Source organism: Littorina saxatilis, linkage group LG13 (assembly GCF_037325665.1).
Source record: "Littorina saxatilis isolate snail1 linkage group LG13, US_GU_Lsax_2.0, whole genome shotgun sequence".
Classification (NCBI taxonomy): domain Eukaryota; kingdom Metazoa; phylum Mollusca; class Gastropoda; order Littorinimorpha; family Littorinidae; genus Littorina; species Littorina saxatilis.
The window spans coordinates 26,577,598-26,590,131 of NC_090257.1; the positions used below are offsets into that span (position 1 = coordinate 26,577,598).

Here is a 12,534-nt window from a genome sequence, read left to right on the forward strand (position 1 = left end):
CTGTCTGTCTGTGTCTCTCTGTCTGTCTCTCTGTCTGTCTGTCTGTCTGTCTCTGTCTGTCTCTCTCTGTCTATTTCTCTCTCTCTCGCTCTCTCTCTCTCCCTCTCTCTCTCTCTCTCTCTCTCTCTCTCTCTCTCTCTCTCTCTCTCTCTCTCTCTCTCTCTCTCCCTCAAGGACAGATTGTAAGAAAAGGCCCAGCCTTAAATCTTTATCCTTGTAAAATAAAGTTCTCAGTCTCTCTTCCCCCTTTCTTTCGCGTTAGTTCCTGGAAAGGCCAAGAAATGCTCCTAATTCATCCTCAGCTTGAGGTTTTCTTCTTTCCATTTCAATTGAAAACACTAACAACAAACATGGCAAAAATATAAACACGAGGGAAGGGTGGGACCAAGCTTTCGGTCCATCTAAGTGAATGTGTTTACGTGCAAGAATGTATAACAATTGACAAAATGCAACAAGAGGCAAAATCGTCTGAGCTCACAAATGCAAACACTAATCTATAGGCAACGAATTAAAAAAAACAATGCTTTTCCTACTATACATTGCGGTATATCTCAATTTTCAGACCTCAGCGGATCAGAAACAAACATAACCAGTATTGATTTTGCACAAATGTGTTCACCTCACCTTGACTCTAGTTTTGGCGATGTTTCTGCCTACTGCTGTTGGAAGCTATAGTGACTGCTTTCCACATGTGGTATAGCTAATAATAATAATAATAATAACTGGACATTTTTAAGTGCCTAACCTATGGCTCTAGGCCCTTTACAAAAGAACATATACAAAATAGAACAATTAAATGTACAACCTACATAAAACAATTAACCATACGGACAAAAATCACCACATGTAGTTAGGATTATTTTATTGATCCTTAAATAAAACTGATTAATTGAACACTGAACAACAGCAGTTACAAACACAACAACTTAGTTCGTGTCATTTCACTTAATTTTATTGACCCTCAAATTGAACTTTTTTTTATTGAAAACTGAACAACAGCACCCAATAAACATGCCAGAACTGGGCCACTGCTGGCGTTTTGATGGCAATGCCAGTTGCCAGAACTACTGCCATCAAAGGCCCACCTATGGCCCAATGCTGGCATATTACCCGTATGCACATTGGCAAATTGATGGGCCATCACTGGCAAGCCAGCACTTTGCCAGCAAAAACCCATCATTTATTTGCTGGCTTTTTGATGGCTTGCCATCATTTTTCCAGCAATTTGCCAGCAATTTGCCAGCAAAAACCCATCATTTATTTGATGGCTTTTTGATGGCTTGCCATCATTTTGCCATCATTTTGCCAGAATTTTGCCAGCAAAAACCCATCATTTATTTGATGGCTTTTTGATGGCTTGCCATCATTTTGCCAGAATTTTGCCAGCAAAAACCCATCATTTATTTGATGGCTTATTGATGGCTTGCCATCAAAAACCCAGCATTTTGCCAGCATTTCGCCAGCATTTTGCCAGCATTTTGCAGGTTTTTAGTTCCATATAAAAAAAAACTTTTTTCCATATATTTTCCGTTAATGGCCCTTTACCTGCTGAAATTACCGGGCCACAACTGGCCCGGCAAAATGCCATATTTCTGTCTTTACCATTGCCAGCAAAATGCCAATAAGTTGCAGGAAATATACCAATACCACTGATTCGGATAGAATGACGGCTCTATTCATGTACTCGATCTGCACAGTCTTGTTAGCCCATAGATGGTTGTTAGAAGTCTATAAATATGCTTTGTTTTGTCATTTTTTACTGTGAATGTAATAACAATAACAAAACACAGCACATCAATGGACTTTTCAACCCATGCTGGCGGCAAGACGTGCGCAAATAAAGCAAAGGGCAATGCTGTCAAGCTGTACATTAGCAATATGCATATGCGTAATTATCAAATTCATCAGTAAAATGCAATTGAAATGCTAATCACATTTGTCGTGTAACTTATCTGGCAAGTAAAGGCAGTGGTTTTGACAGAATATCGTCATCAACGCAGTTATAGCGGGCACAACAACAATACAGTAATATATATTTAAAACAAAACAAATGTAAAGCTTCCAAACAGCAACGACTCATTACCGAAACATTACAGAAACGTACGCTTTGTTTTCAGTTGCTCACTGTTTTATTTTATTTGTACAGCGTTCTAAATTTCACACTCGAGACATGATGACCAAAGGCAGGAATGTTTCTTGTTCACTTCCCAGTAAACCTCCGTAGGATTGTCTTGATTCTGTCATTTCTCTGTTCGCATCCGCAACGTTGAGATAACGCTTCTTTTCTTTGTCCTGACGTCGTAGCCTACGGTAAGCCATTGAAACTCTCAAGTCCTCCTGCCGTTCACCTCTTGAAACATGAAAGCAAACGAGTTTTGTTGGTTTTAATTCATTATTCCATATCACACACACACACACACACACACACACACACACACACACACACACACACACACACACAACCAAACAACCAAACAAACGCAAGCATACACGCAGGCATGCAAGCAAACAGCACACGCACGCACGCACGCGCGCGCGCTCACACACACACACGCGCACACACACACGCGCACACACACACACACATGTAGATTAAGGGGTCAACAGGAATATGTATTTTGATCTAACCTGCGAAGCTTACGTTGTCTCGGACAGCTCTCTTGCGTTTCTCTCAGGAACTGAGACCCAGGCGAGCTGCATCTTATCCAGTTGGGCAGTCAGACACTTGCACAAATCTTTGTCCTGGAGTGAATAGACACATACTCAATGTCAACATTCACAAGATGCAATTTGTTTGGTTACAAGTAAGCTTATGGTAATGCCTATGGTGCTTTTCTTTTGACAGAGACAAAACAAACTCAATCACACAAAGAAAGGAAAAAGGCACACACACACACACACACACACACACACACACACAACCGCGCGCGCGGGCGCACACACACACACACACACACAACCGCGCGCGCGGGCGCACACACACACACACACACACACACACACACACACACACACACACACACACACACACACACACACACACACACAACCAAACAACCAAACAAACGCAAGCATACACGCAGGCATGCAAGCAAACAGCACACGCACGCACGCACGCGCGCGCGCTCACACACACACACGCGCACACACACACGCGCACACACACACACACACACACACACACACACACACACACACACACACATACACACACAGAGGCATTCTCACAGAGAGGACGACTTCTTGTAATCTATCATATTTTCTGAACTGACTAAAATGCCAAGCAGAAGTAAGGGGTCAACAGGAATATGTATTTTGATCTAACCTGCGAAGCTTACGTTGTCTCGGACAGCTCTCTTGCGTTTCTCTCAGGAACTGAGACCCAGGCGAGCTGCATCTTATCCAGTTGGGCAGTCAGACACTTGCACAAATCTTTGTCCTGGAGTGAATAGACACATACTCAATGTCAACATTCACAAGATGCAATTTGTTTGGTTACAAGTAAGCTTATGGTAATGCCTATGGTGCTTTTCTTTTGACAGAGACAAAACAAACTCAATCACACAAAGAAAGGAAAAAGGCACACACACACACACACACACACACACACACACACACACACACAACCGCGCGCGCGGGCGCACACACACACACACACACACACACAACCGCGCGCGCGGGCGCACACACACACACACACACACACACACACACACACACACACACACACACACACACGCGCGCGTGCGCGCGCAGATTCTTTCTTACAGAGAGGACGACTTCTTAAAGTCTATTATATTTTGCGAACTGACTCAAACGTCCAGCAGAAGAAAGTTGAAAAAAAGACCGACAACGGAGGAAAAGAACAAGAAGATACTAGATCTAACGCCGTTGCGACGACCTGCTCACACAACTGTTTGTGAAACTCACCACGCTTGCTTCTAGCCGGAGGAGATCGGACGCGTACTGAAATCGAAGAAGGTGCTTTGGAAATTCCTTGAAGTTGAATGCAAAACAAACAAGAGGCGAAGCCTTCAAGGCTCACGTAAGAAATCGACAAACAGTAACACAAACTCAATCACTCCGTCACACATACACACACACACACACACACACACACACACACACACACACACACACACACAGACACACACACACACACACACACACAGAGTAAGCATAGGTGAAACTGTGCAAGAAAGCGAGACCCTGGATCTGCCAAGTAGTCTCGGCCCGCTCACAATAACAATGACCGAGACTTTCAGTAATTCCTTTGCGTGACGTCTAACCCTCTTACGTCATAATGTGACGTCTTCAAATAGTTTCTATCACACACGTCGAACACTTTTGACCGAGACTGACGTAATCCATAGACTCGGAAATGTTAAAGTTTCTATCACACACACACACACACACGCACGCACAGACAGACAAAGTTTATCATCGCATAGGCTACACTTACGTGAGCCAATAACCGGACATCTGCAGAACCACCGCGGGCCGGATTTAGTTGACAATGCGTCATCATCACGAGTGACGTCAAGATATTTCGACATTTGTTTGTACATTACGTCACTCCAAGTGAGAAAGTCATACCGCTGTGCTGTCGCAGATCTTCTTGCCAGCAATTATCCAGCATTGGCCCACTGCTGGCGTGCCAGCAAAAACCCACCTATAATTGCCAGCAAATCGCCACCTATGGCCCAATGCTGGCAAACAAGCACTGGGCCACCAATGGCGTGCCAACAGTGGGCCAATTAAGGCATTTTACTGGCCGACAATATTACTGGAATGCCAGAGATGGGCCAGTGATGGCAAGCCATAACTGGGCCTTTGTTGGCAAACCATAATTGGCCCAGTGTTGGTTTTTTTATGGCCAGCTTTACCAAACTTGCCAGCAAAAAGCCAGCAGTGGCCCAGTTCTGGCATGTTTATTGGGGCAGTTGCAAAGACATCAACGTCATGTCATTTCAATTTCGTATTAGCCCTGGTAATTCATTCTTTTTAGTTTAACCATCAGTTGAACAGTCAACGCCAACGACTTGGTCATTGGAACAGTCATCCTTTGTGTAGGAGCAGTCAGCCAAGTGGGTTTCTGTGCCATCGCAGGCAACGTTGTTCAACAGAATTTCGCCCGTCCCGCTCCCGTAGTACGAGCTGCCTTTGACAGTAGCTCCGTCCCTGCGGGTAAGGTGAGGTAAAGTAATGTGAAGTGAGGTGAGGTAAGGTAAAGTAAGGTAAGGGGCAGGGTAAGGTAGGGTAGGGTAGGGTAGGGTAGGGTGGGGTAAAGTAGGTAATGTGAGGTAGGGTATGGTAGGGTCGGGTAAGGTAAGGTATGTTAGGTTACAGAGAATCAGAGAGACAGAGATAGAGATCGAAAAAGAGAAAAAGAGAGAGACCAAGACCGAGACAGAGAGAGACAGCAAGGACAGACAGACAGACAGACAGAGAGACAGACATACAGACAGACAAACAGACAGACGGACAGACAGAGATAGAAAAAGAGACAGACAAACAACCTGTAGTAAAAGAGACAGAGACACAGAGAGAGAGGAGGACAGAGAAAAGACGGTACTTGCGTGTGTGTGTGTGAGCGTGTGCGTGTTATACTGACATTCGCAGAAAAAGTATGCACAAAATCGAACATTTTACGCAAAACAACCGTTTCACTCCTTACATATTGCTTTAAGTATTCAGCATAGTTAGTTACAGAGCAGTGTAATTTCCTGCGTCAATCAGCTTGCTCACCCGGAATATCCGAGCATTCGACAGATGACTCCGGCATCAGCGCTGGTGAAGTCTTCATCACACACCGGGCCCCATTTTAAGTTCATCCACACTTCAAGTCGCCCTTGGGACGGAATCGAGCCGTTCACCAGTCGTACGCCAGCCACTGTATACAATCATTGAGATAGGTTTAATGTTTGGAGAGATACAATGTGTGTGTGTGTGTGTGTATGTGTGTGCGTGCGTGCGTGCGTATGTGTGTGTGTGTGTGTGTTTGTGTGTGCGTGCTTGCGTGCGTTTTCGTGCGTGTGTATGCGCACGTACGTGTTCGCGCACGTGAGTAAATGCGTGAGTGCATGCGTGTGTGTAAAACAAACAAGTCGCGTAAGGCGAAAATACAATATTTAGTCAAGTAGCTGTCGAACTCACAGAATGAAACTGAACGCAATGCCATTTTTCAGCAAGACCGTATACTCGTAGTATCGTCAGTCCACCGCTCATGGCAAAGGCAGTGAAATTGACAAGAAGAGCGGGGTAGTAGTTGCGCTAAGAAGGATAGCACGCTTTTCTGTACCTCTCTTTGTTTTAACTTTCTGAGCGTGTTTTTAATCCAAACATATCATATCTATATGTTTTTGGAATGAGGAACCGACAAGGAATAAGATGAAAGTGTTTTTAAATTGATTTCGACAATTTAATTTTGATAATAATTTTTATATATTTAATTTTCAGAGCTTGTTTTTAATCCAAATATAACATATTTATATGTTTTTGGAATCAGAAAATGATGGAGAATAAGATGAACGTAAATTTGGATCGTTTTATAAATTTTTATTTTTTTTTACAATTTTCAGATATTTAATGACCAAAGTCATCAATTAATTTTTAAGCCACCAAGCTGAAATGCAATACCGAAGTCCGGGCTTCGTCGAAGATTACTTGACCAAAATTTCAACCAATTTGGTTGAAAAATGAGGGCGTGACAGTGCCGCCTCAACTTTCACAAAAAGCCGGATATGACGTCATCAAAGACATTTATCAAAAAAATGAAAAAAACGTTCGTGGATTTCATACCCAGGAACTCTCATGTCAAATTTCATAAAGATCGGTCCAGTAGTTTAGTCTGAATCGCTCTACACACACACACAGACAGACACACGCACATACACCACGACCCTCGTTTCGATTCCCCCTCGATGTTAAAATATTTAGTCAAAACTTGACTAAATATAAAAACAAACAAACAAACAAACAACATTGATAATTCGCTGACCATCAGGCCGACAATGTACACCAACGTCCTTCTCATGTCCACAGTTGGTGCCAGTAGATCCAAGGAAGGAGCAGAAACCCAGGTTGACCTCTTCTCCATGGTCATCCATCTAAAATGTACAATGTATTTTCTGATTTGTGCACAAAAGCTTTTCTTTTTCTTCTTTTTACATTTAGTCAAGTTTTGACTAAATGTTTTAATGTAGAGGGGGGAATCGAGACGAGGGTCGTGGTGTATGTGCGTGTGTGTGTGTGTGTGTCTGTGTGTGTGTCTGTGTGTGTGTGTAGAGCGATTCAGACTAAACTACTGGACCGATCTTTATGAAATTTGACATGAGAGTTCCTGGGTATGAAATCCCCGAACGTTTTTTTCATTTTTTTGATAAATGTCTTTGATGACGTCATATCCGGCTTTTCGTGAAAGTTGAGGCGGCACTGTCACGCCCTCATTTTTCAACCAAATTGGTTGAAATTTGGGTCAAGTAATCTTCGACGAAGCCCGGGGTTCGGTATTGCATTTCAGCTTGGTGGCTTAAAAATTAATTTATGACTTTGGTCATTAAAAATCGGAAAATTGTAAAAAAAAATAAAAATTTATAAAACGATCCAAATTTACGTTTATCTTATTCTCCATCATTTGCTGATTCCAAAAACATATAAATATGTTATATTCGGATTAAAAACAAGCTCTGAAAATTAAATATATAAAAATTATTATCAAAATTTTTTTTTCGAAATCAATTTAAAAACACTTTCATCTTATTCCTTGTCGGTTCCTGATTCCAAAAACATATAGATATGATATGTTTGGATTAAAAACACGCTCAGAAAGTTAAAACAAAGAGAGGTACAGAAAAGCGTGCTATCCTTCTTAGCGCAACTACTACCCCGCTCTTCTTGTCAATTTCACTGCCTTTGCCATGAGCGGTGGACTGACGATGCTACGAGTATACGGTCTTGCTGAAAAAGGGCAGCTACTTGACTAAATATTGTATTTTCGCCTTACGCGACTTGTTACATTTAGTCAAGTTTTGACTAAATGTTTTAACGTAGAGGGGGAATCGAGACGAGGGTCGTGGTGTGTGTGTGTGTGTGTGTGTGTGTGTGTGTGTGTGTGTCTGTGTGTGTCTGTCTGTGTGTGTGTGTAGAGCGATTCAGACTAAACTACTGGACCGATCTTTATGAAATTTGACATGAGAGTTCCTGGGTATGAAATCCCCGAACGTTTTTTTCATTTTTTTGATAAATGTCTTTGATGACGTGATATCCGGCTTTTCGTGAAAGTTGAGGCGGCACTGTCACGCCCTCATTTTTCAACCAAATTGGTTGAAATTTTGGTCAAGTAATCTTCGACGAAGCCCGGACTTCGGTATTGCATTTCAGCTTGGTGGCTTAAAAATTAATTAATGACTTTGGTCATTAAAAATCTGAAAATTGTAAAAAAAAACCAATATTTATAAAACGATCCAAATTTACGTTTATCTTATTCTCCATCATTTGCTGATTCCAAAAACATATAAATATGTTATATTCGGATTAAAAACAAGCTCTGAAAATTAAATATATAAAAATTATTATCAAAATTTTTTTTCGAAAACAATTTAAAAACACTTTCATCTTATTCCTTGTCGGTTCCTCATTCCAAAAACATATAGATATGATATGTTTGGATTAAAAACACGCTCAGAAAGTTAAAACGAAGAGAGGTACAGAAAAGCGTGCTATCGTTCTCAGCGCAACGAATACCCCGCTCTTCTTGTCAATTCCACGGGCACTGCCTTTGCCACGGGCGGTGGAGTGACGATGCTACGAGTATACGGTCTTGCTGCGTTGCGTTGCGTTCAGTTTCATTCTGTGAGTTCGACAGCTACTTGACTAAATGTTGTATTTTCGCCTTACGCGACTTGTTTTAACATAACAATGTTTAATGTCCCTGTATGTTTGAAAGACCAGGGGCGGATCAGTTGCTTTGTAAGGGGGGGGGGGGGGGGGGGGGCACTTTGAATCGAAAGTGAATGTGATGGGCGCGAAGCGCCCGAATTTGCTAGGGGGGTCCGGGGGCATGCCCCCCGGAAAACTTTTTTTGCCCAAAGAAGCGGCAAAATGGTGCCATCTGGTGCCATTTGAAATTAGAAATGGTCATAGAATCAGCATAGAAAAACCTTTTTTTTTCTTCTTCTTTTTTTTTTTTTTCTCGGTGGGGGGGGGGGGGGGGGGCACGTGCCCCCTGTGCCCCCCCCCTCGTCCGCCCCTGAAGACCATGGTCACATTTGTAAAACAAATGTTAAATTAGAAAATAAATAATATTTTGGTTCATGATTTTTCCTACACTGTGCTGAAAATAAGAAATAACAAGTCGCGTAAGGCGAAAATACAACATTTAGTCAAGTAGCTGTCGAACTCACAGAATAAAACTAAACGCAATGCAACGCAGCAAGACCGTATACTCGTAACATCGTCAGTCCACCGCTCACGGCAAAGGCAGTGAAATTGACAAGAAGAGCGGGGTAGTAGTTGCGCTGAGAACGATAGCACGCTTTTCTGTACCTCTCTTCGTTTTAACTTTCTGAGCGTGTTTTTAATCCAAACATATCATATCTATATGTTTTTGGAATCAGGAACCGACAAGGAATAAGATGAAAGTGTTTTTAAATTGATTTCGACAATTTAATTTTGATAATAATGTTTATATATTTAATTTTCAGAGCTTGTTTTTAATCCAAATATAACATATTTATATGTTTTTGGAATCAGCAAATGATGGAGAATAAGATGAACGTAAATTTGGATCGTTTTATAAAAGAAATATTTTTTTTACAATTTTCAGATTTTTAATGACCAAAGTCATTAATTAATTTTTAAGCCACCACGCTGAAATGCAATACCGTAGTCCGGGCTTCGTCGAACATTACTTGACCAAAATTTCAACCAATTTGGTTGAAAAATGAGGGCGTGACAGTGCCGCCTCAACTTTCACGAAAAGCCGGATATGACGTCATCAAAGACATTTATCAAAAAAATGAAAAAAACGTATGGGGATATCATACCCAGGAACTTTCATGTCAAATTTCATAAAGATCGGTCCAGTAGTTTGGTCTGAATCGCTCTACACGCACGCACACACACACACACATACACACACACATACACCACGACCCTCGTCTCGATTCCCCCCTCGATGTTAAAACATTTAGTCATAACTTGACTAAATGTAAAAATGTTGGTATATAAGTCACTCAAATGCAGAGTAGAAAAACGTAACTATTTGTAGAGTTCTAAGGCATTGCAGACAAAGCAACTGCAAGAAAGTCAGGTTTTAGCAGAGTGAAAATCCGCTGAAAACGGTCTTATATCCCTTCCGTTAACATGGCTTCGTCCGGCCATACATGTAGGCTCTTATGACACTGACCCTGAGCTGACCCTGAGGCACTGAAAAGGTTTTCACGGAAAAAGTCTCTCGAAGAACGAAATGGGTTAGGTACACGTGCACTCAAGTTAACCTCTGCTTTGACCTGTGTGCCAAGAGTGAGATGAGAGAGAGCAGAGACACACACACTCCCGCGCCGTAGATCAGATTAATAGGTGCTTGATTTTGGTATTTTGATTTTACATAACATTAAACCTTTCTTCTTATTATTATGGTGAGCTTATATAGCTTTACATATTAATTTCTGCCGTGTGAAATGGAATTTTTTTTACAGACAGACAGACAAACAAACATTTTTTACACACAATATATAACGCATTCACATCGACCAGCAAACCTCAAGCCTGTTAGGCGAGCATTCACCTTTCGCGGCCTTTATTCCAAGTCACACGGGTATTTGATGGACATTTTTATCTATGCCTATACAATTTTGCCAGGAAATACCCTTTTGTCAATCGTGGGATCTTTAACGTGCACACCCCAATATAGTGTACACGAAGGGACCTCGGTTTTTCGTCTCATCCGAAAGACTAGCACTTGAACCCACCATCTAGGTTAGGAAAGGGGGGAGAAAATAGCGGCCTGACCCAGGGTCGAACACGCAACCTCTCGATTCCGAGCGCAAGTGCGTTACCACTCGGCCACCCAGTCCCATGGGGTTCATGGTTTTGTGACGATCAAGATTTCAAAGCTTCTGTAGTTAACCTTCACCGTACTTTGTGGGTTGAGGACGACCCAGAGCCTCACAACCGACTTTATCTCTGAAACTTTTTGGAGTTTTTAATTGAGACTTCATGCAATCTCTAATCACCATACGACCTTTCCATTGCCCATTTTTTGAAAGATTATCTTTGTGAACAAACAAATAAACGATGACGTATAGAACTACACAGTCCGGATGATGTGGGTGGTGGACGACCCATATGGAATTATGTAATGAATGTTACGTTGTTTATCCTTATTCGGATGACGTGGGTCGTGTACGACCCATACTCTGCAAAGAGGCGGAAAAAATGTTTATTCCTATCCGGATGGCGTGGATCGTGTACAACCCATAACTTTTTACGTTGAATCCTTTGGAAAGTGTGGGTCATGTCATCCGGACTGTGAAGTGTGGGTCGTGTCATCCGGACTGTGTAGTCCAACGCTTGATCCGGTGAAGGTTAAAAGGAGAGTCAGAATGCCCGGGTCTTGATCCATGTCATTGATGCAGAAAAAGGCAGCTCACATGGGACTGCAGGCCATCTGCAACTGCAAACACAAATAATATTCATATTAAAGATGACTTACTTATGCACTTTAAATAATTTATTAAGGTCGAGAAAAAACATTTGGATTTCTGTTTCAAGTGTTTGTTGGATTCTTCCATTCCTCCTGGGTCTTGCAGACTTGAAAGTTGACAAGAAAAGCTACTCTTCACTGTGCACATGTATCCAGGGAATACTTGAAAAAAACAGCATAGTAGTTATTATTACTGTTGTCTAATACAGTAATACTATTACTAGTAACTTAATTTACAATTCAACATTTGATATTTTTTAATTTAATTTTGAAATTGAAGAGAAACAATTAGATAAACTTGCTAATTTTCAAATACTAAATGTATGGAAGGAAATAATTGGTTGGCAATATTACAAATGACGAACGCAAGCACTCTTCGTGGATGCAAGTGAGCTATAAAGTATAATGAATGTCCATGGCCGATGACTCAGTCATACATTCATAACTAAAGTGCTCAATTCAAACTCAAAGCTAAGTTCTGTTCTACTACTACTTCTAGTGGCATTGGTAATAATAGTAGTACTGCAAAATGTGAAGATGTGTCTGGATATCAGCTACACATTTGTCTTGATGTAAAATAAAAAATCAGTCGTCTAGTTCATCAAACTCGCCAGTTATGCTACCAAAAGCAAAAAAGTAGCCCCGGTCTCCCCTACTGTTTTTTGTGTGTGTTGTTTTTTACCAGCGAAACAAACCCGGTAGTTCTAAAAATCAACCGGTAGGTCATACCGGCAGCCAATTTCGTTCCGCTATTTTCTTGTTTCAACCGGTAAAATACCGGTAATTACTGGTAAAGGCCAATACTGAAAGGACCGGAAGTAGTACAA

At 41.5% G+C, this 12,534-nt stretch overlaps 1 protein-coding gene and 1 long non-coding RNA gene across 3 annotated transcripts; both read right to left on the bottom strand.

Annotated features, from left to right (window-relative positions):
* Window positions 1–1,523: 1,523 nt before the first annotated feature.
* LOC138945389 (uncharacterized) lies at window positions 1,524–2,981 on the bottom strand. The gene is made up of 2 exons (XR_011448982.1): window positions 2,629–2,981; window positions 1,524–2,350 (listed from the first exon to the last, which is right to left on the bottom strand). It is a non-coding gene; the product is annotated as an uncharacterized lncRNA (long non-coding RNA).
* Window positions 2,982–4,966: 1,985 nt separating this feature from the next.
* LOC138945388 (scavenger receptor class A member 5-like) lies at window positions 4,967–11,673 on the bottom strand. Of its 2 annotated transcripts, XM_070316820.1 has the most exons (4): window positions 11,493–11,673; window positions 7,001–7,109; window positions 5,749–5,893; window positions 4,967–5,181 (listed from the first exon to the last, which is right to left on the bottom strand). In XM_070316820.1, exons 2-4 carry the CDS (start codon window positions 7,107–7,109, stop codon window positions 5,010–5,012), a joined length of 426 nt encoding a protein of 141 aa, XP_070172921.1. In that variant the 5' UTR covers window positions 11,493–11,673; the 3' UTR covers window positions 4,967–5,009. The 2 variants fall into 2 exon arrangements, with proteins under 2 accessions (XP_070172921.1, XP_070172922.1); XM_070316821.1 differs by lacking the exon at window positions 7,001–7,109 and having other exon boundaries at window positions 11,493–11,671.
* Window positions 11,674–12,534: the final 861 nt, after the last annotated feature.

Bases quoted from the DNA above. Each gene is read 5' to 3' on its own strand.
- LOC138945388 (XM_070316820.1), bottom strand. From the start codon at position 7,109: ATGGATGACCATGGAGAAGAGGTCAACCTGGGTTTCTGCTCCTTCCTT. The intron at 5,894-7,000 runs GTCAGCGAATTA...GATTGTATACAG, and splicing joins TGTACATTGTCGGCCTGATG to TGGCTGGCGTACGACTGGTG. The intron at 5,182-5,748 runs GTGAGCAAGCTG...CCTTACCCGCAG, and splicing joins CGAATGCTCGGATATTCCGG to GGACGGAGCTACTGTCAAAG.